At 43.2% G+C, this 20,609-nt stretch overlaps 1 protein-coding gene, 1 long non-coding RNA gene and 1 other non-coding gene across 5 annotated transcripts in view; 1 reads left to right on the forward strand and 2 right to left on the reverse strand.

Moving 5' to 3' along the window:
* Positions 1 to 289: 289 nt before the first annotated feature.
* Positions 290 to 403, reverse strand: trnal-caa. Its single transcript has 2 exons — positions 366 to 403; positions 290 to 335 (listed from the first exon to the last, which is right to left on the reverse strand). It is a non-coding gene; the product is annotated as a tRNA-Leu (tRNA).
* A 433-nt stretch (positions 404 to 836) lies between these two features.
* Positions 837 to 20,609, forward strand: part of LOC119962878 — a 65,363-nt gene continuing 45,590 nt past the window's right edge. Inside the window, exons 1-2 of the long non-coding RNA XR_005459985.1 lie at positions 837 to 1,327; positions 1,470 to 1,516. This is a non-coding gene — a long non-coding RNA (uncharacterized LOC119962878). The remainder of the gene's footprint in view (positions 1,328 to 1,469; positions 1,517 to 20,609) is intronic.
* Positions 11,405 to 20,609, reverse strand: part of slc7a2 (solute carrier family 7 member 2) — a 211,002-nt gene continuing 201,797 nt past the window's right edge. For all 3 annotated transcript variants that reach the window (XM_038791096.1, XM_038791097.1, XM_038791095.1), the window contains exon 12: positions 11,405 to 18,079. In XM_038791096.1, coding sequence (XP_038647024.1) covers positions 17,901 to 18,079 — 179 coding nt within the window. In that variant the 3' untranslated portion in view covers positions 11,405 to 17,900. The remainder of the gene's footprint in view (positions 18,080 to 20,609) is intronic.

A 20,609-nucleotide genomic window follows, 5' to 3' on the forward strand; every position in this document is an offset into this window, starting at 1 on the left:
GGGTTATAAAGATTGACTTAATTGCCAAGAATTATAAATTATATCTTGAAAGTTAAACTTAAAGATTGCCTAATTGTCGCAAAGTTGGTTATTGATTATTTTATAAATCAAAATAAAAAATCTTTAAAACGAGGTTAAGTGTGAGGAGCAGTTGGTTTATTATTATACGCTCGACGGTATTCCGTTTTCTGTTTGTGAAGCTGCAAAATGTTCTGAGTTTCCAATTTACAGTGAACGTGTTTGGAGCGATTCAGCCCTGAGGATTGTGCACCAGGCGGTTAAAAGATAATGTCAGAAGTGGGATTCGAACCCACGCCTCCAGTCGGAGACCAGAACACCCGTCCCGCAATGGGAAGGACAGAATCCTTGAGTCTGGCGCCTTAGACCACTCGGCCATCCTGACAAGTGACAATAGAGGCGGCAGCGAGCTACAAATCCCTGAGTCGACACCGAGCCCGCCTTTGATTGTTTCCTAATTTATTTCCTACAGTTCCCTGACCCCATGGAATCGAATACAAAAATTCTATGGGGTCTGAAGCTTTCATTTTTATTTATCTCCACCATCCCGTTCCTAATTATTCCCATCCGATCGCATTTGTCTTGTGCTCCTGAAGCCTGCCGTGAGCCACCATGTTGAGTGTGGCAGTTTCGAAGCGGAGCTCAGAGAATCGCCATGTTGAGTGCGGTATTTCTAAGCGGAGCACAGTGATCCGCCATGTTGAGTGTGGCAGTTTCTGAGCGGAGAACAGGGATCCGCCATGTTGAGTGTGGCAGTTTCTAAGCGGAGAACAGGGATCCGCCATGTTGAGTGTGGCAGTTTCTAAGCGGAGCTCAGAGAATCGCCATGTTGAGTGTGGCAGTTTCTAAGCGGAGTACAGGATTCCGCCATGTTGAGTGTGTGCCTGCTATGCACAGTTATTGAGGCGGCTGCGGGATCTGTTTCAAATCCGTGTGTTAGTGAATAAACCATTGTGGTTGCAAAGTTCGGACGATCCACTTTTCTCTCTGACTGAGATGTAATTCAAAAGACCTCGGCATTTACCGAGGCAGTTATTGAACTTCAAGCCTGAACAGAAGCAAAACAAAATGCTGCGGGTGGCGGGAATCTGAAATGGAGGCAGACAATGCTGGAAATACTCAACACCTGTGGAGAGAGGGACCGAGTTGATGTTTCATCAGAACATTAGAAACTTTACTCGTATAAAATAGTTATCAGGAGACGAAGGAAACGATGAGTCCAGAGGAGATGAATAGAGTGACCCGGGAGAGGAGTGTCACAGTGACCAGGTTGTGTGTGAACTGACAGGAAAAACAACTTTTGTGTGGCGTGAGTGTACTCATAAGTTACATTTTAATGACTAAACTATAATGCAAAACCAGATCAACTGATTAGTATGAACATCTAAAGTGATTTGATAATTTATAATATAAATGTAATCAGTGTTCAATTAAAAATTGTTTTATTCAAGGCATTTGCATATGAACAAACCAAAGCAGAAGAACAACCAAATATAAGGTACCAACACCCACTCTCCCCATCTAATCTAGCACCCCCCCCCCGCTCTCCCATTCTACCTTCCCCATTTTAAACCCCCCCCCCCTGTTTGCTGACCCCTCAAAGAAATCAATAAACGGCTTCCCCCTCCAAGTGAACCCATCGACTGATGTCCTCAGGACGATCTTGACCTTCTCCAACCTCAGGAATTCTGCCAGGCCACTCACCCACAACCCCGCTTTCGGCGGCTCCGAGTCCTGCCACCTGAGCAAGATCAGTCTCCGGCTATCAGGCAGGCAAAGGCCAAAACATCAGCTTCTCTCGTCCCCCTGGACTCCTGGGTCTTCTGACACCCCGACTATCACCACCTGGGCGGCACGGTATCACAGTGGTTAGCAATGTTGCTTCACACGCCAGGGTCCCAGGTTCGATTTCTGGCTTGGGTCACTGTCTGTGCGGAGTCTGCACGTTCTCCCTGGGTGTCTGTGTGGGTTTCCTCCGGGTGCTCTGGTTTCATCCCATAAGTCCCAAAAGACATGCTTGTTAGGTGAATTTGACATTCTGAATTCTCCCTCTTGTGCCCGAACAGGCACTGGAATGTGGCGACTAGGGGCTTTTCACAGGAACTTCAGTGCAGTGTTAATGTAAGCCTACTTGTGACAATAAAGATTATTATTATATAATATACCTCTGGACTCGGGGCCACCTCCACCCCAGCACCTTGAATATTACATCCGCGAACCCCTGCCAAAACCCCTTCAGCTTCAGACATGCCCAAAACACGTGGGCGTGATTTGCGGGCCTACCTGCTCACTGCCCACACCTATTCCCTACCCCGTCAAAGAACCAACTCATCCTTTCTACCGTCGTATGCACTCTGTGGGCTACTTTAAACTGAATGAGGCTAAACCTCACATGATGAGGATGCATTCACTCTCCGCAGGGCCTCTGCCCACGTCGGAGCAGACTCGATGGGCAGTGTCGCCTAATTCACCTCTGTCTTATGGTCCCGGCCTCCACCTTCCAACTCCTCTTCCCACTTACACTTTATGTACCCCACCAGAGCCCCCTCCCAATCCATCAACCCCTTGTAGACCTCGGACACCTTCCCCTCTATCTCATCCCTCGGCAGTTCCTTATCTTGCAACTGAGTGAAGGATGGCATCTCTTTACTAAATCCCAGACCTTCAGGTACCTAAAACGGTTCCCTGTGGGCAGCCTGTATTCTTCCTTCAGGTCCTCAAACCTCGCAAACTTGCCCCCTATGAACAGGCCACCAATTCGCTCAATCTCTGCTCGCCGCGGCCACCCCTGAAACCTCATGTTCAACCCGTCCCCCGGTGCAAACCTATGGTAGGGCTTTTCACAGTAACTTCATTGCAGTGTTAATGTAAGCCTACTTGTGACAATAAAGATTGTTATTATTATGATTATTGTCTCCAGTCCCAAGTGCTGCCTTCACTGCCCCCACACACATAAGACTGACAGCACCACTGGGCTCACGGAGTACCTGGCCGGAGAGAACAGCAGAGAGACTGACAACAAAGCCCTCAAACCTGTTCCCCTACAGGATGCCACTTCCATCCGACCCCAGGCCGACTCCTCCCTCATGACCCATTTCCTAACCATGGCGATGTTAGCCGCCCAGTAGTAGTTCATGTTCGGCAGCGCCAACCCCCCCCCCCCCCCCCCAACCATGCCCCGCTCCAGGAAAACCCTCCTCACCCGTGGGGCATCAGTGGTTTTGAAAATTAATTTACGGGATGTGGACATCGCTGGTTCAGCTAGAATTTATTGCTCATCCCTAGTTGCCCTTCAGAAGGTGGTGGTGAATTGCCTTTGTGAACCACTGGAGTCCTTGAGGTGTAGGTACACCCACTGTGCTGTTAGGGAGGGAGTTACTGGATGTTGCCCCAGCGACAGTGCAGGAACAGTGATATATTTCCAAGTCAGGGTGGTGAGTGACTTGGAGGGGAACCTCCAGGTATCTGCTGCTCCTGTCCTAGATGGTATTGATCATGGGCTGGAAGCTGCTGTATGTGGAACTTGGTGAGTTACTGTAATGCATCTTTTAGATGGTACACGTGGCTACCACTGTTCGCCGGTTGGGAAGGTTTGAAGTTTCGTGGAAGGGGGAGCAATCAAGTGGGCTGCTTTGTCCTGGATGGTTCCAAGCTTCTTGAGTGTTGTTGGAGCTGCACTCATCCAGGCAAGTGGAGAGTATTCCATCACACTCCTAACTTGTGCCATGCAGATGGTGGACAGGCTTTCGTGGGGGGGGGGTGTGTCAGGCATTGAGTTACTCATGTAGTATTCCTACCCTTTGCCCTGCCCTGGTAGCTACAGTATTAAAGTGGCTAGTCCAGTTCAGTTTTTGATCAATGGTAAGCCCCCAGTATATTGATTGTGGGGTTTCAGTGTTGGTAATGCCATGCCAAGAGACGGTGGTTAGATCCTCTCTTGTAGGAGATGGTCATTGCGTGGCACTTGTGTGGTGCGAATGTAACTTGCCACTTGTCAGCCCAAGCCTGGATATTGTCCAGGTCTTGCTGCATTTGGACATGGATTGCTTCATTAATTCAAATAATTAGTCATCAGATTTAAGTCAAAATTAATTTAATGGCAAGTAATAGCAATAAAAGGTTCTGAGTTTTCAGTGAATTGAATGAGGTACATAGATCATAAGAATTTCAATATTTGCAGATGTCACAAGAATTGGAAATATTGTGAACTTTGAGGAGGATTGTGATAAACTTCATTTTAATTCGCTGAAAATTCAGAACCCTTTATTACTATTACTTGCTATTTAATTAACTTTATACCTTAGATCTGATGATTAATTAATTGAACACTTATTGCTTTATAAGTTATCAAATCACTTTAGATGTTCATACTAATCAGTTGATCTGGTTTTGTCTTTTAAAATGTAATTTACGAGTATACTCACGCCACACAAAGCAGTTGTTTTTTCTATCTCTGCACACACAACCTGGTCACTGTGACACTCCTCTCTAGGGTCACTTTATCCATCTCCTTTGGACTCATCTTTTATTTATTTTCCTTGTCCCTTTACCATACCCCTTCCCACTATCATCCCTTTTCTCATTTAACATCTCCTATTCCTTCCATCTTTTCAGTCCTGTATATTTAAAACTTGTTAAAATCTCTAATGTTCTGATTATCACATCCTTTATAATAGATTCTAGCATTTTCCTAATACTACTGTCCGTAATTCTCTGTCTTCTCTCTCCCTACGTCTTAAATAATGGAGTGACATTTGCTGCCTTCCAATCTGCAGGAACTATTCCAGAACTTATAGAATTTTGGAAGATGATCACCAATGCATCCATTTTCTCCATTGCTACCTGTTTCAACACTCTGGGATGTAGGTCATCTGATGCTGGGGAACGTATCGACATTTAGTGCCATTAATTTAACCAATGTAAAAGTTGCCACAGTCCTAGAGGACCATAGGCTGCTCTCTCCTTTGTGAGCGGACAGGTGGTGATTTAACCTGAGGGTCGCCACACTTCAGGCAAGGTTGGGAAGGTGGGGTCTTCATGAATGACCTGGGAATTCAACCTACACTGTTAGCGTTGCTCCACATCACAAACCAGCCATTCAGCCAACTGAGCTAACCAACCTTCTTACTAATACAAATTTCTTAATTTCCTCATTCTCCCTCTCTTGGATATCTAATTCTGGGAGATTTCTTGCATCTTCCTCAATGAAGACAGACACAAACTAATCATTTAGCTTCTCTGCCATTTCTCTATTCCCCACTAAATTCTCCTAGGGCAGCACGGTGGCACTGCTACCTCACGGTGCCGAGGTCCCAGGTTCGATCCCAGCTTTGGGTCACTGTCCATGTGGAATTTGCACATTCTCCCCGTGTTTGCGTGGGTTTCGCCCCAACACAAAGATGTGCAGGCTAGACGGATTGGCCACGCTAAATTGCCCCTTAATTGGAAAAAATGAATTGGGTACTCTGAATTTAAAAAAATAAATAAATTCTGACCCTGCATGTAACGGACCCACATTTATTTTATCCAAACGTTTCCTTTTAAAGTATCTATGGAAGCTTTTACAGTACATTTTTTTTGGAAATATTTTTATTAACATTTTAAACAATTTTAATACAAAACCTACAAAAACACAGAATAACAATTAAACAGTAGGTGCCCCTCCTCCACTCCCCATCTTCCCTCATAACAGTAGATCTTAGTTATTAAATTCTCCCCACCCACCCTATTTTCCCTATCCCCCTCCTAACAGTGACCAGCTCTTTAAAGTACAATATAAACGGTTGATATCTGCGATTAAACCCTTCCACTGACACTCTCCTTTCACGGTAAACGTAACTTCGTGGTGTAAAGATTCCATCAAGTCGCCCAGCCACGCCGGGGCGCTTGCCGGTGTAGTCAACCTCCAGCCCATGAGGATCTGCCTCCTTACCACCAGTGACGCAAAGATCAGGACATCAGCCCCTGTCTGGAGTTCTGGCACAACGGAAACCCCCAAAATCACCATCAATGGGCAAGGCATATTCTATTCTCCCTTTGTTTATCAGTTTATTGTTCCTCCTTTGCTGTATTCTAAAATTCTTCCAATCCTCAGATTTACAATTATTTCTGGCAATTTTCTTTTAATCTTATACAATCCTTAACTTTCTTTGTTAGCCATGGTTGACTAACATTTTGTGGAGGTTTTTGTGTCTTAAAGGAATGTACATTTGCTCTAAACTGTGTAATAATTCTTTAAAGGCTATCCCATATACCTTTAATGTACTTTCCCAATCCACCTCATACCATTATAATTCCCTTTTTTAATGTTTAACACCCTGGCTTCAGATTTAACTCCCTTTCAAACAAATGTAAACTTCTCGACTCTGGTCACTCATCTGTTGTACCTGGTAAACCTCAGATACTTTCGAACAGTTCACTTACTCAATGGTTTTACCTAGGTGTCTTTATTAATGAGGAGAACAAACCACAAACACCAGTTCAAATTCAATAATATTTATTTAACACAATTATCCTTAAATTACCCTCAAAATACACTTTATACTACCCGCTAAGATGGCTTGGTAGGGCTATGGATCTGATCACTGCATTCCTCCGGTCTGTCTTCATGAAGGTGGTTGTTGCTGGTAGTCACTTTCTTCTTTTGATCTGGTCTGGTTTGGGCAGTCACCTCCCACACCGAGTCTTTGCTGCCGAGGGGTCCGGAATGCCTACTTTTATTCCCCTTCGTGCCCTTTTTCCACTTCCTGTGGCCTTTTGCCAATGGGGTATCAAGAGGGGGCTTTTGTGTCCAATGCTCCAATTGACAGATCATCTGGGCCCGCCTCAAGTATCCATCTCCAGTGACCTTATTTGCACGTACACCTTTACCAAATAAGGTGATGGCGGGAACTCTAGGCGCCCGAGATTCTGGCCCGGCCTGGACTTGTAACAATAGACCGGTGCATATCAATCGGATCGATTATCTCCTGATGGCCAATTGACAGGGCAGGCCCGGACATGTCTTGGCAGCCTGTTTGACCTCTGTATTTGAACATGGCCAGTTTAAATTCCCATGAGGCTGTGCTGGTGTGGCTTGTTTTAAAGTGGCCAATTTTAATTGGGCCCATGCGCTTGCCCCTGGTAGGTCACCACACACCCCTAAAGGATCTTTTGCAACAGGATTATTAATTAGCCCTTTTCCATTACATAATACTAGATCTAAAATAGCCTGTTCGCTAGTCAGTTCCTCAAAATACTGCTCTAGAAAACCATCCCTAACAAACTCCAGAGACTCACCTTCACAGCATTAGTACTTATTAAATTTGCCCAGTCTATATATGCAGTCACCCGTGATTACAGTATTACCCATGCCACATGCTTCTCTAATCTGATTAATACCATGCTCCAACTAACAGTTTGGTGGCCTATGAACAACTCCCACCAATGTTTGTTGCCGCCTACTGTTAGCTCTACCCAAAACAGATTCCACATTTTGTTCTAATCTGACATCCTACCGTATTGATCCAATTCCTTATCAGCGCGACTCTACCTCCTTTGCCTTTTTGCTTGTCCTTCCTAAATGTTGAATATCCTTGAATTTTAAGTTTCCAGTCTCGGTCACCCTGCAGCCACATTTCTTTAATGGTAATTAGATCATACTCACCTCTATTTGTTACTTTAAATCATCTATCTTGTTGCAAATGCCGCATGCATTAAGGTACAGTGCCCTTAGTGTTTTTGACTTTATTCCACATTCTAGGTTTAGTTGATGCTTGACTTTGTTTTGCCTAAATTTTAATTTCATGAAATGATAGAATTTACAGTGCAGAAGGAGGCCATTCAGCCCATCGAGTCTGCACCGGCCCTTGGAAAGAGCACTCCACCCAAGCTCATGCCTCCACCATATCCTTCATAACCCCACCTAATCTTTTGGACACTACGGGCAATTTAACATGTCTAATCCATCTACCTTGCACATCTTTGGACTGTGAGAGGAAACCGGAGCAAACCCATGCAGACATACGGAGGAAGTGCAACCTCCACACAGTCAGTCACCCGAGGCTGAAATTGAATCTGGGTGTTGAGCTGTGAGGAAGCAGTGCTAGTTACTGTACATCCCTCACTTGCCACTTTTCTACTTCCCATTACCAGCTTAATTTCTTACAATTTGAGCGACCCCTCATGTTCCTATTCCACTGACAAACTAGTTTAAATCCTCCCTAACAGCACTAGCAAATCTCCCTGCGAGTTTTTTAGCCCCAGTCTGTTAAGGTTTAACCCATCAAGCTGCACAAGTCCCACTTGCCCCAGAACTGGTTGCAAAGCCTCAGAAATCTGATGCCCTCCCTCCTACACCAAATCTCCAGCCACATGAGCTCACTCGCATGTGGCACTGGGAGTAATCCTAAAATCACTAGTTATTTGACTTACTGAGAATGGAGATGGAGGAATGCTGCAGGGGCATCTGAACAGATGGTCTAACCTTTTCAACAGAATTTTAGAATTCTCTGCTCATGGTTTTGTAGTTGGGGGGGGGGGGGGGCTATTAAAATTTCCCAGGTGTACTTTCCATTGCTCCCCTGCCCAATCCGCAATTTTGTGGGGGTCAGCAAGGCTGAAGGTAGCCTGTCTTCCTCATCTCAATTGAGACCCGTATATAGCCAATAATGGCAGCTTAAGTGCTGCTTCTCAAGCAGGCTGCAATTTTGAGGCCAGTGGGAGATGTTCAAGGATGGGAGAAGTGGTCTGACAGGTTATTCTGCATAGGCCTCAGCGACTGGGTAAGCCTTCATTACTGGCCTCCTTATGAAATTGGTTCCATAAGGTCTGGGCCACATGGGTGCTCCCTCACCATTGGTTTTAAAGAACAACCAAAACTTCCCCATGCTGCTTTCTTCCCTTCCTTGCCATGACCCTGCATTTATCCATCCTGGGACTCTGGCACTTTGACTGGTGGGACTTCTTGCAGTCTCAGCAGTGGCCACCGCTCCTCAGGTGCTGCTGAGACTACAAAGCAAATCATATTCACTGGCAGCTCTCTGCAGCAGGCCTTCTTCTTGAGTGTGGAATGGAAAACCCATCTCCAGGCAATGAAAACTCCTTGAAGCATTAAAAGGTAGCGCGGCAGCCGTGATCTGGGCTGCTTTCCCCGCTGACTGCTCTGGTGGCAGGATGGGAAACCCCATTATCGGAAACATTTTGCCCTTAAGTGACTAAGGAGTTCAGGAGCTCCTCAGAATTGTTTTTGGAGTGAGGATAAAGGGGGAAGCTGGAGGGGTCTATGGAGATGGTAGCAGAGAAAGACCTTTGCTTTCCAGGTTGATCCTGGTTCGTAGACATTGGAGCACAGGAGGCCGCCGAATGGAGACATTTAATTGCCGCTGTCCTGCCCACTTCCTTTCCTCCATAAAGAGTGACTATTCGGGTACCAGAGTGCTGACTACACTCAGAATTATCCATTTACAAATTAACCATGTAGAACAGAATTCACAGCTCATATGTGCACCAAACCTACAGAAGTAGAAATTTTTGTGCTTGATGTTTCTGACAGTACTTAGTGACATTGAGCTCGCTCAAAAGCATTACTGCAATCAGACCCTAGGATCCAAAAAATGATGTCTCTCTAAAGTTACTGGGATTATTTACATGGGATATGGAGAGAACGTTTTGTAGATCAAGTTCCTGGTATTTTCTCTTAATTTTCATTTGGTGTGATTAGAGAATTACAAATCAGCCACCCATTAACAAATATTACGCTATACTGGTCTGTGAGTGCAGATTTGACTCTTTATCTGGCAACAGCTCAGTCGTTTGTATCCCTTTTACACAGTGACTAAGATGTAATGACCTAAATGGTACTGAGCATCTGCTGAAACTACCCAAGGCAGAATCAGGAATGTCAGCAAAGTTTGAACATTTTAAGATTTCTTGAAAACCAGGCCTCTTATGGATTATCTCATTGTGGACATGAAACAGCTTGTTGACTACAGCAAATAAAGAATTTTAAAAATCGTTTAGGAGTTGCATTTAGGAGTTACAAAACTTGATTATAAAATATGAAAACAGCATGCATGTATTGGGCTGGATTGCAACCAAAACCATTTTAGGATTGAGCGGAATATTTAATGAAAAGGCTGGCTAAGGCATAATAGAAAGGAATCAAAGCATTAAGATTGTCAATCATCTTTTACAGTAGTTACCACCAATACTGGAGGTAGGTGAATTTTAGTTTAGGACAATTTTAAGTTCTTTTTTAAAACCAGACCAGTATTTATACCAGTTCATTCTCTTTGGTGTTTTCTACATACAAAATGCGTAAATTATATTTCCCGGAACGTAACGGATGTATTGAAAAGTTTGCCACAGATGTTCAGCTGCTCATATCTCAATATTAACAGCATTTTGCACCATCAGTTTTCAACATTAGAATATGATTTGCAAATGTGGGGCAATTATCTACAGAGTGAGGTGGTTTATAAGATGAAGCAAATATACATTGACATTATTTTTCCATTGTTACTACAGTATATTAGAAATACAGGAAGCTAATTTAATAACAAAGTATTATACAGTTTGGTAACTCTTTTATTACACTCCTATATTATCTTGATCTACTAGAGTGTAATATGTGTTACTCAAACCTTGGTTACTGATGAGGTCTTCTGAATCTCGATGAAGACTCAAACTCCTCCAGTAGTAACAAAAGGTTTATTGAGTCACTAGAACAATAATTGCATGAGTTCTTTACTTTAACATTGATACTAGTTAACAAGATCTAACTACAGTAACAATATGTAACTCGACTAACCATCTGAACTAATCGGATACTCTTGCCCTTGTGACAGTCCATCCAAAAGAGAGGGAGAGAGACCCAATGTGGTTTCTTTTATACCCCTGTTAGTCTGGCCCTCTAGTGATCATGTGGTGCAAATGATTACACATTAACCCCTTATGTACATGCACATACAGAGATCACTACAGTAACTACAGGGGCCTCACGGTAGCATGGTGGTTAGCATCAATGCTTCACAGCTCCAGGGTCCCAGGTTCGATTCCCGGCTGGGTCACTGTCTGTGTGGAGTCTGCACGTCCTCCCCGTGTGTGCGTGGGTTTCCTCCGGGTGCTCCGGTTTCCTCCCACAGTCCAAAGATGTGCGGGTTAGGTGGATTGGCCATGCTAAATTGCCCGTAGTGTAAGGTTAATGGGATTGTTGGGTTACGGGTATACGGGTTACGTGGGATTAAGTGGGGTGATCATTGCTCGGCACAACATCGAGGGCCGAAGGGCCTGTTCTGTGCTGTACTGTTCTAACTAGTTACCCAATGTTACAAGAAAATGCACACAATTCTTTAACGTACAACTGATTAGATTCAATCAAGTTTGCATCACATATTATTTCCATGCGTTTATGAGTGAAGTAATTTAATCCTTAATATAATTACAGCTAAACATAAATTATAAAAATAAATTATTCATTAGCTTATCTCTACTGGTAACTAAGTGGTTCAAATATTCAGTTCATTTTCAAAAGACATTTTCCAAGTTAACCAGCAAATGAAGCCATTTTGTTAATTGCATTAGCCTCTCTGACATGACTCCTGAAAGCATTGACTCTACTGAGAGACAATATCACAGGAACAATGATACAAAAACAGCCATTCTTTGTGGAATATTTCTGGAAATACCAAGTTCATCAGCTGGAAAGATGGCAGAAATTACACCCAAAACTCTAAATGCCTTTTCTCTTCGCCAGTGCTGACAAGCCTGCTGTATGTTTATGTTCAGTACCATTCGCAACTCCTCAGACATTAAAGTAGTCCATGCCCATAAGCAGTAAGATCTGGACAACATTCAGGCTTGGGCTGATAAATGGCAAGTAACATTCAAGCTACACAAGTGCCAGGCAATGACCATCTTCAACAAGAGAGAATCTAACCAGCTCCTCTTGATACTCCATGGCATTTCTATTAATATTCTGGGGGATTATTGACTAGAACTACCATGGACCAGTCATAAATACTGTGGCTACAAGAGCAAGTCAGAGTCTAGGAATTCTGTGGCAAGTACCTTACCTCCTGACTCCCCAAGGCCTGTCCACTATCTCCACAACAAAAGTCAGGAGTGCGGTGGAATACTCTCAACTTGCCTGGATGCGTGCAATTCCAACAAGTTCGACACAATCCAGTGCAAAACAGCCTGCTTGACTAGGAGCTCATCCACCACCTTAATTATTCACTCCCTCCACCACCAACAAACACATAGTGGCAGCAGTGTGTACCATCTACAAGATGCACTGCTGCAACTCACCAAGGTTCTTTCAACAGTACCGTCTAAACTCACAACTACTACCATCTTGAAGGACACAGGCAGCAGATGAATGGGAACTCCACCACCTGCAAGTTCCCCTTGAAGCCACACACCATCCTAACTTGGAAATATATCTCTGTTGCTGGGTCCAAATCCTGGAATTTCCTTCCTAACAGCACTGTTGGTGTACCTATACCACATGGACTGCAGTGGTTCAAGGCAGTGGCTCACCACTTCCATCTCAAGGGCAATTGGGGATAAGTAATAGATATTGGCAAATCGAACAATGCCTACATCCCCATAACGAACCAGAACAAAACTCAGCACAGGCTGGGATTGATAGTGAAACCTCAATTTGATTTACAGTTACAGGTATCAGGGTTGGCTCAGTGTCATCAGTAGGTCAAAAGGTCGTAGGCTCCAGCCCCACTCCAAAGACTTCAACAGATAACCTAGGCTGACATTTTGGTGCAGTGGTAAAGGAAGCTGCACGGTCAGATGCTGGGTGATTATAACTGAAAGTTCATGGGTGCTGAATGAGTTAAAATCTCCCTTCCTGTGTTTGGCATGCAACGTTAAACGGAGGCCGTTAAAGCTTCCTTTAGCAATACGCAAAAAAACGGCAGGAGTGTTCTCCTGGTAACTTTACTGTGTGCAAATTGGCTATCACAGTTCCTTCCACTTCAAAAATACTTCATTCACTATAAAATGTTTTGAGACATCCTGATGCCACGAAACATGTCATAAATATAAACTGTTTTCTTCCTTTCCATTTCACTTCTGTTGGTACCTCCCTGCAGCACACCTTTTCCTTCTATCAGGAGAACCTATACCATTGATTTCTTGTAGTTAATATCCCTCAACTATTGACTGTGGAGCACCTTTTACAGGTGATGAATCTGGTTCAACCAGACATTATTTCCATAACCAATGAACAACTTCATGACCGTGTCTTGATGAACCCACCCAATTAGGGAAAGTTTTAGCCTTAACAAAGGTTTAGCTCATACTTTTGTTAGGAATTGTGCGTCCCATATGGTTTTTATGTGATGCCATTTCATTATAGGATTTCAAAACCAAAATTGAAAACGTATTGATAAATTCTTCCCTTCCCAAAAATGTTGTTCTCTCCTGAAGGTGCGAGCTCATGTTGGTTTCTGATTCTATGGGTGGAGCATGTGAGAAGTGGAGAGCCAGCAGATTGTGGTGAGATCTCTGAAAAGTACACTGACACAGCTGAAATTTCTGCCACCAATGTTAGCTCTCCACTTAGATTTGAAGATATTCATAAGGTTTTGCAGTTAGGAGATGGGGATAGTTGTGAAAATTATAACATAGCTGAACAAATAAACCATTTCCCCAATCCTTTCAGGAACTTTTAACAATTTTGATCTAAAAGGTAAGCATTTTTGAAACTAAGCATACACATTTGTGCATTTGACTATATTTTCATCTATTAGCAAAGACACTTTTATACAGAATCCATTAAAAAAATATTCCCAGCCAGGCTATAAAAGAAAATGATGTTATCCTTTGGGAATCAGGGTGGATATATATATATATACCCAGAACATTCTCAAAAAGAGCTAAGGAGGCAAGTAGTCTTCAACATGGCAGGTTGTACATGGTCTGTGGAACAAGTGATAGGCAAAAAACATTCTTAAATTTCACTGTTTACACTCTTAAATTTCACTGTTTAATGTTTTTCTTCTTACAAACATATCTACTCTTTTTTTGGCATCTTAGGCTTTGAAAACATTACCGCAAAGATGCAAAGAAATGTACTGGTGAATTTTACCACAGTATCTGCCAGACCTTTTGTAACTCATCAGTGACTGCCCGCACGTTGCAATGATTACCTTCACTGCACGATTGGTTTCATTTTCCACTTTGCTATCTGCACAGTAATCTGGTGAAATGGGTTATCAGTTTGCTGTAGCACCTGCCCTATTTTTACATTCTGGGTGGGTCATCTGCTCATCAAGTTACTTTGCAGTTTGAAGAGATCTATGTCATTGCAGTGACATCGGGGGTAGTGGCCAAGTCCCCCTTAATTACTGAAAATAAAATCATTTTTACTGACAGACAAGATGCAAAAAATACTTTTGGTTGGGCAGTAAGAATACAAAGTAATATTATTTTTAGTTCATGCTTGGCTCTGAATTGCAATTGGGAATGTGTTCACTGATGGATTACAAAACAAAGGCAGCAGATTTTATAGAAGTACTTTTTCAATTATTTTTGAATCTCTTGTTAATCAAAAGCAGTTCTTATTCCTCAATATTATTTTCTATGTTCCAGTTTAGTGGACAGGCAGGCAAACCTATTCCTTGCCTAATGCCAATACCATCTGTGGAACTCAGAGGTTTAACCTAAAGCCTGAAATTAACTGTTTAAACATTTTGACCTTCCTGTTACAGTAACCGTTCCTCTTTTCCACTTTTCCTGATGGCATGTCTGAGACTGGGAACTTATTATGTTGAGTATCAGCACCCTGCCACTTGCTAATACAGGAAAATTAGTTCTCAGTTGCCGAGCAAAATTAAAATAAATCAATGTTTTCATACATACAGTTAATTATTTTCATTCAAAGATTAGAATTATCAAGCACCCTTTCGTTAACATTTGCCTAATCAAGTTGTTTCATCCAATAAAATTTGATATTCAATAATTTTGTGTGCTATCTTCTTGAAGTAGATCTATTAATTTAATTCACCAAAATATTCTCAAAGAATATCACTCTAATTAAGCAGCATTATGAATGAGTCATATTTTTATAAACCGTATCTTAAGGCTTCAGCAATTTTATCAAATGAATAAACTAATCAGGATTAATTTGGGAAAGAAAAGGGACAATTTGTATATTTCCTTCCAGCATATTTTGTGTTTCAGCACAATGAGCAGTGAGAACAGTACATTTATTATGAGCAGCAGATCCTATTATGAAAATATCTTTTGTAAGTCTTGCCAATATTAACTGATCACCAGTTGAAGACAAGTGAATATCGCGAAATAGATAAAGGTTAATGTCATTCAAAAGATTTGAGCTGGCAGGCTCCTTTAAGTTCACTATATGTATATATACATGGTGGTTTTGTTGCCCTTGGAATTATAATAAACAATAGATAACAGTTTTGATTAAAAGTTAACTGCTGCTTTCTCGGTTGGTTGTATTTGCCCACAGCGCACCTCAAAATTGTGCCCCTTCAGTAATAACTACTGAAACTTAGTCATCGAAAATAGGTTAAGAACTATACCTCTAAGGAACAAGACTATGATTGGGAACAAAACAGTGTTAGCTGATTCCATTGATTCAGCAATTAAACATGGAATATCCATCACCTGAATAAAAAACTTGACAAGAATCATCATGAAAGTAACTTTTGCTTGTGGTATGGGTAGTAAAGAGCACAGCACCCATCCCCCACCACAATACATTCCAGCCAAAATTCATACAGGCTTCATAACAGTTGATCTGCAAACTTCTGCATCATAGGTGATATTTTACTAAGCACTTGAAACAGAATAGTAATGACCGATTGTTTTGCAAACTGGAGAAAGACATACCCTGGGGTTCCCCATGGATCATGACATATATTAATGACCTAGACTTGGGGTGACGGGGCACAATTTCAAAACTTTTCAGATGGCACAAAACTCAGAAATAGTATTAACTGTGAGGGGGATAGTGATAGACTCCAATAGGACACAGTGGAAATAGTGGTCACATGATGAAACTTAATGGAGGGAAGTGCAAAGTGATACATATTGGTAGGAAGAACCGGAGAGGAAACATAAAGGATAACATTCGAAAGGGTGTGCAGGAGCAGAGAGACCAGGGGTATACATGCACAAAGCATTGAAGGTGGCAGGACAGGTTAAGAAAGTGGTTGAAAAGGCACACTGGATATTGGGCTTTATGGACATAGGTATAGAGTGCAAAAACAAGGAACAAAGAACAATACAGCACAGGAACCTATGATTAATCCTCATGAAACACATGTATTGCCTCGAATTGTGTCCAATTTTGGACACTACACTTTGGGAAGGATGTGAAGGCTTTAGAGTGGATGCAAAAAAGATTTATGAGAACGATTCCAGGGATAAGGTGCTGCAGTGATGTGGAATGATTTGACAAGTTGTGGTTGTTCTCCCTGGAGACGGAATTGAGAAGTGTTCAAAATTGTGATGGGTACATGCAGAAAATTTAAATAGAAGCTGTTTCCATTGGGTTATGAACCAGAGGACAATGATTTAAGACGATTGATAAAAACACCTAATGATGACGGGGAAACCTTTTTACACAGTGAGAGGATTGCACTGTCTGAGAGCGTGGTGGAGGCAGACTCAATTGTGGCTTTCAAAAAAGGAATTGTATAAGCATCTAAAGAGATAAAAAATTGCAGAGCAAAAGGGAAAGAGCAGGGGAGTGCAACTAGTTGAATTATTGTTGCAACGAGCTGATGTACATGATTTTGAATGGTCTCTTTCTGTGCTGCTACCATTTTATGATTGGTGTTGAGAATCACAAACTCATCACTACATGATGGCAAGAGGTTCATTGTTTTTTCTAGAATGTTTCTTCAAGTGAAGATGACAATGAGTTAAAAAAAAATACAGCACCACTGAAATAGATAGAAACATCCCTTTTAAGGACTTGTCAACATTAAAACTTTTGTTAATTCACAGTAAATGCTTGCTTTATAGATTTTAAAGTTTAGAATCATGAATGGTTATCACATTTTCAGATAAACCTGAAACACTCGTGTGTGATCACCCTTTTGTCCCAAAAAGATGGATTACTATGATTTAGTGGTTACAAACTAACATTTGCAGTTAAATGTGTTAAAGGAGGCCAATTTTTTTTTTAAGAGTAGTTTAGATTTAGGGTGAGATTTACCAGAGTTTGCTGAGTTTAGTGAAAGAAGAAAATGCACATTTCTCCTCTCCACTTTTTTGTTTCTAAACCCAACCGCCTCGGAGGTTTCTCTTTTCGATTTAGTTTTTAAAAAAGTGAATGCTAAAAAGAAAGTCCGCAATGCAACAAGTGATTTAATTCTGGAGAGCAGGCTTGAGAGGGCCATATGGCCGACTCTTACTCCTATTTCGTATGTTCTCATATCTCACATTCTGAATTAATGCAATAGCACCCACCGAAAATTAAATAATTTGGAATTATAGAAAATCTTAAGGACAGTGATAATCTCTGTATTGCACTGCCAAATGGTTAAAAAAAAATCACTTTCTTTTGCTCTGTTCAGAAAAACAACTTGCCTCCCAGTAGACAGTCTTCTTATGGCAGAGATACTACTGTTTTGGGAAAATATTATTTAGCTTTTCACTCAACATTATTTTGAATAGACTAAATCAATCATGGTAGCATTGCATGTGATATTGAGGTACTTGCAGCTAATCAGCAAACATCCAGTTCCCCTATAAGCAATTTAAAGTGATCTGCTGCAAAACGCTCTTTTGTTAGTACAATTCATCTATTAAGAGTTTTACTAAATTCTGTGACCAAAGTCAATACAGCTTCATTGCTCCTGATAACACAAACATGTCTCATGTGGCAAACTGGCATGTTACATTGCCCTTTAAAGCGAACATTCACTTGTCTTTTCATGCAGAATAAACTGGTCAAGCTCAGTTGCCATTTCATTGTCGTCCATTCCTTCTAAATTCTTTATGTTCTCAGTTTCTCTGTGCACTGATTCATCATCGTGGTGCCCTTCCAAACTATGTCTGATGCCATAACCAAAGTAGATTGCGAATCCTTTAAACAGAAAAAACTAATAAATGGACAGGAAGTGAAAGTACAGTTATTGTTTAACAGTGTTATTTACATTACAACATACAGGGAAATTTGACTAAAATTTCAAGAAGATTGAAATATTTTCTGAAGTTTTCTTAATGAAAGTCAAAAGTCAGGAAAAATGATAAATATTCTGCATTTACTGTCATTATAAAATGCTGGATTTTGATAGGGAAAAGAATATTTGAAGATAGGTTTAGGTAAGGTTGTCTTTCAGCAAAGCCACTCCTTCCATCCTTTAGTCATGTTTAGTGAACATTCCTCAAGTAGTTAGTTGTAACGCAGGTTCATGTGAATAAATACACCTCTGGGAAGCGTGGAAAGAAAACAACCGAATCTCCACAAGACTGGAAAAACTGTTTTGCTTAACTAACATCATTATTGAACTTTTCCAATCTATTAAAGTCTTAGAACCTCAGGCTGGATTCTCCATTTTTGGGACTATATCTGGCGTCAAAAGACCACAGGTTCCCCATTTTGCTGCGGGCTAGCTGGCAGCTGTTGTAGAGCTCGCTGCTCTAGATGCCGATACGGCCCCTCGCACTTCCAGGTCAGAGGTCGTGCATGGGCATAGCGGTGGCCTCCAGCAGCTGCGCCGTGCTCCATGGAGGACTCAGCCCAGGGATCAGGAACGCCAAAATAGTGCCCCGCATCGGCTGCTCGCCCACCCCGGACCGCCCGCACACATAGCAAACAGTCCCGAATGAAGTCCCACCCCGACTGACAGTGCCGTACTGAGTCAACGGCTGCCACACAAGGTTCCAGAATGGCAGCACCATGTTAGACCCATGCCGTCGGGGGACATCTGGTGGCTCTCGTCCCGTGCACCCGAAAAACAGACACTTTTCAACATAATTTGTCAAAAAGACGCAGCAATCCATTCCCCAACCTTAATAGGACAGAGTAAGGAATAAAGTAAGATATTATAAGCAAAAATGCCCAAAGGAAACCAAGCTAGAGGCAGAACAGACACCAGGAGTAGAAGGGGCCGGGGCGACCACACTCAGACGAGCCAACCGGCGCATGAGGCGGCGGAGCGCAGGTTTTGCCGAAACAAAAAGAGCAGGACAGACAGGAACAAATCCCTCCTGCATCAGGGGGGAACTGGAAAGCTTCCTTCACCAAGGCGCTGAGGGAGCACCAGCAGGAAATAAAGGCGGAGGTAAAAGTGGATATTGAGGCCAAGGTGAAGGCAGTGGTAGCCGAGACCCTAGCTCAGAAATAGCTCACCCTGAGCAGAGCAGAGAAGAGCCTGGAAGCCCAAGAGGCGATGATCAAAGAGTTGGAAAAGGCCGTAACCAACCAGAGCGATCGAATCGTGACACTGGAGAAGGAGGTGGCGAGGTTGGTCACGATGAAGGGCAAAGTGGAAGATCAAGAGAACTGCTCGAGAAGGCAAAACTTGTGGATTGTGGGCCTACCAAAGGGGACCGAAGGCAGGGACCCCACGGTATACATGGCCGAGATGCTGGGCAACTTAGGGGGGAGGGAGACATTCCCCAATCCACCAGAAATGGACAGGCCACACCGGTCGCTGCGCCCGAAACCTAAAGCAGGGGAGCAACCGAGAGCAGTAATCGCAAACTGCACCGGTACCAGGACCGTGAAAGAATCCTTGGGTGGGCCAGACAGGCCAAGAGCTGCCGCTGGGAAGACACAGTATTAGGATATACCAGGACATTGGGGCAGACCTAGCCAGGAAACAGGCTGAGTTCAATAGGGCAAAACCAGACCTGTACAAGAACGGCGTCCGCTTTGGTAAGCTGTACCCAGCAAAGCTCTGGGTCACACACCAAGGCAAAGAATATTTCTTCACTGCCCCCGCCGAGGCAAACAAATTTTGGTGAGGAGTGCGGGTTGGAACAGCGACAGCAGGGTAAGCAAAAAGGGCACGGAGCAACAGCACGCCAATGAGCGGACAGGGGAGAGGTGCAAGGAAGCACCTTGCCCCCCTCGCCCCACAAAAAACACCCTGAACGACAAAAGGCAAACCACTACCCGTGGGACTGTTTCACATGGGAAATCGTGACCTTGTACAAAAGAACGAACACAGCGGAGAAAGGAGAGCGAAGTGGCAAGCGAGAGGAGTGCAGGGTAAGACGGGAAAGAACGGGCAGTAACTACAGAGAGTAGGCAAGGTAGAAGCGAGACAGTAACTCCCGGGAGGGGGGGGGGGGGGGGGGGGGGGGGGGGGGGGTCACCATACTAACAGGAAGGTTAGCGCCAGGGGTATGCAGCAGAGCAGGGCCACGGCACCTCCCCAACTGGGAGAGCGTTGCTAGGCCAGGGAACACACAAGGACAGGGGAGCAAATGGGAATAAGAGCTGGGGGAAAGGGGGACAAAAGAAGGGAACACAGGAGGTGGGAGATTGGGGGGGGGGGGGGGGGAAGGTAGGGATCGGGGAGGCACAGAGAGGGAGGGAAAATAGGACTAGACCGAGAGCACCAATAAGGCCACAAAGGGCCACAACCAGGGGCCCGGAGCAAAGA

Source organism: Scyliorhinus canicula, chromosome 3 (genome assembly GCF_902713615.1).
Source record: "Scyliorhinus canicula chromosome 3, sScyCan1.1, whole genome shotgun sequence".
Taxonomy (NCBI): Eukaryota; Metazoa; Chordata; class Chondrichthyes; order Carcharhiniformes; family Scyliorhinidae; genus Scyliorhinus; species Scyliorhinus canicula.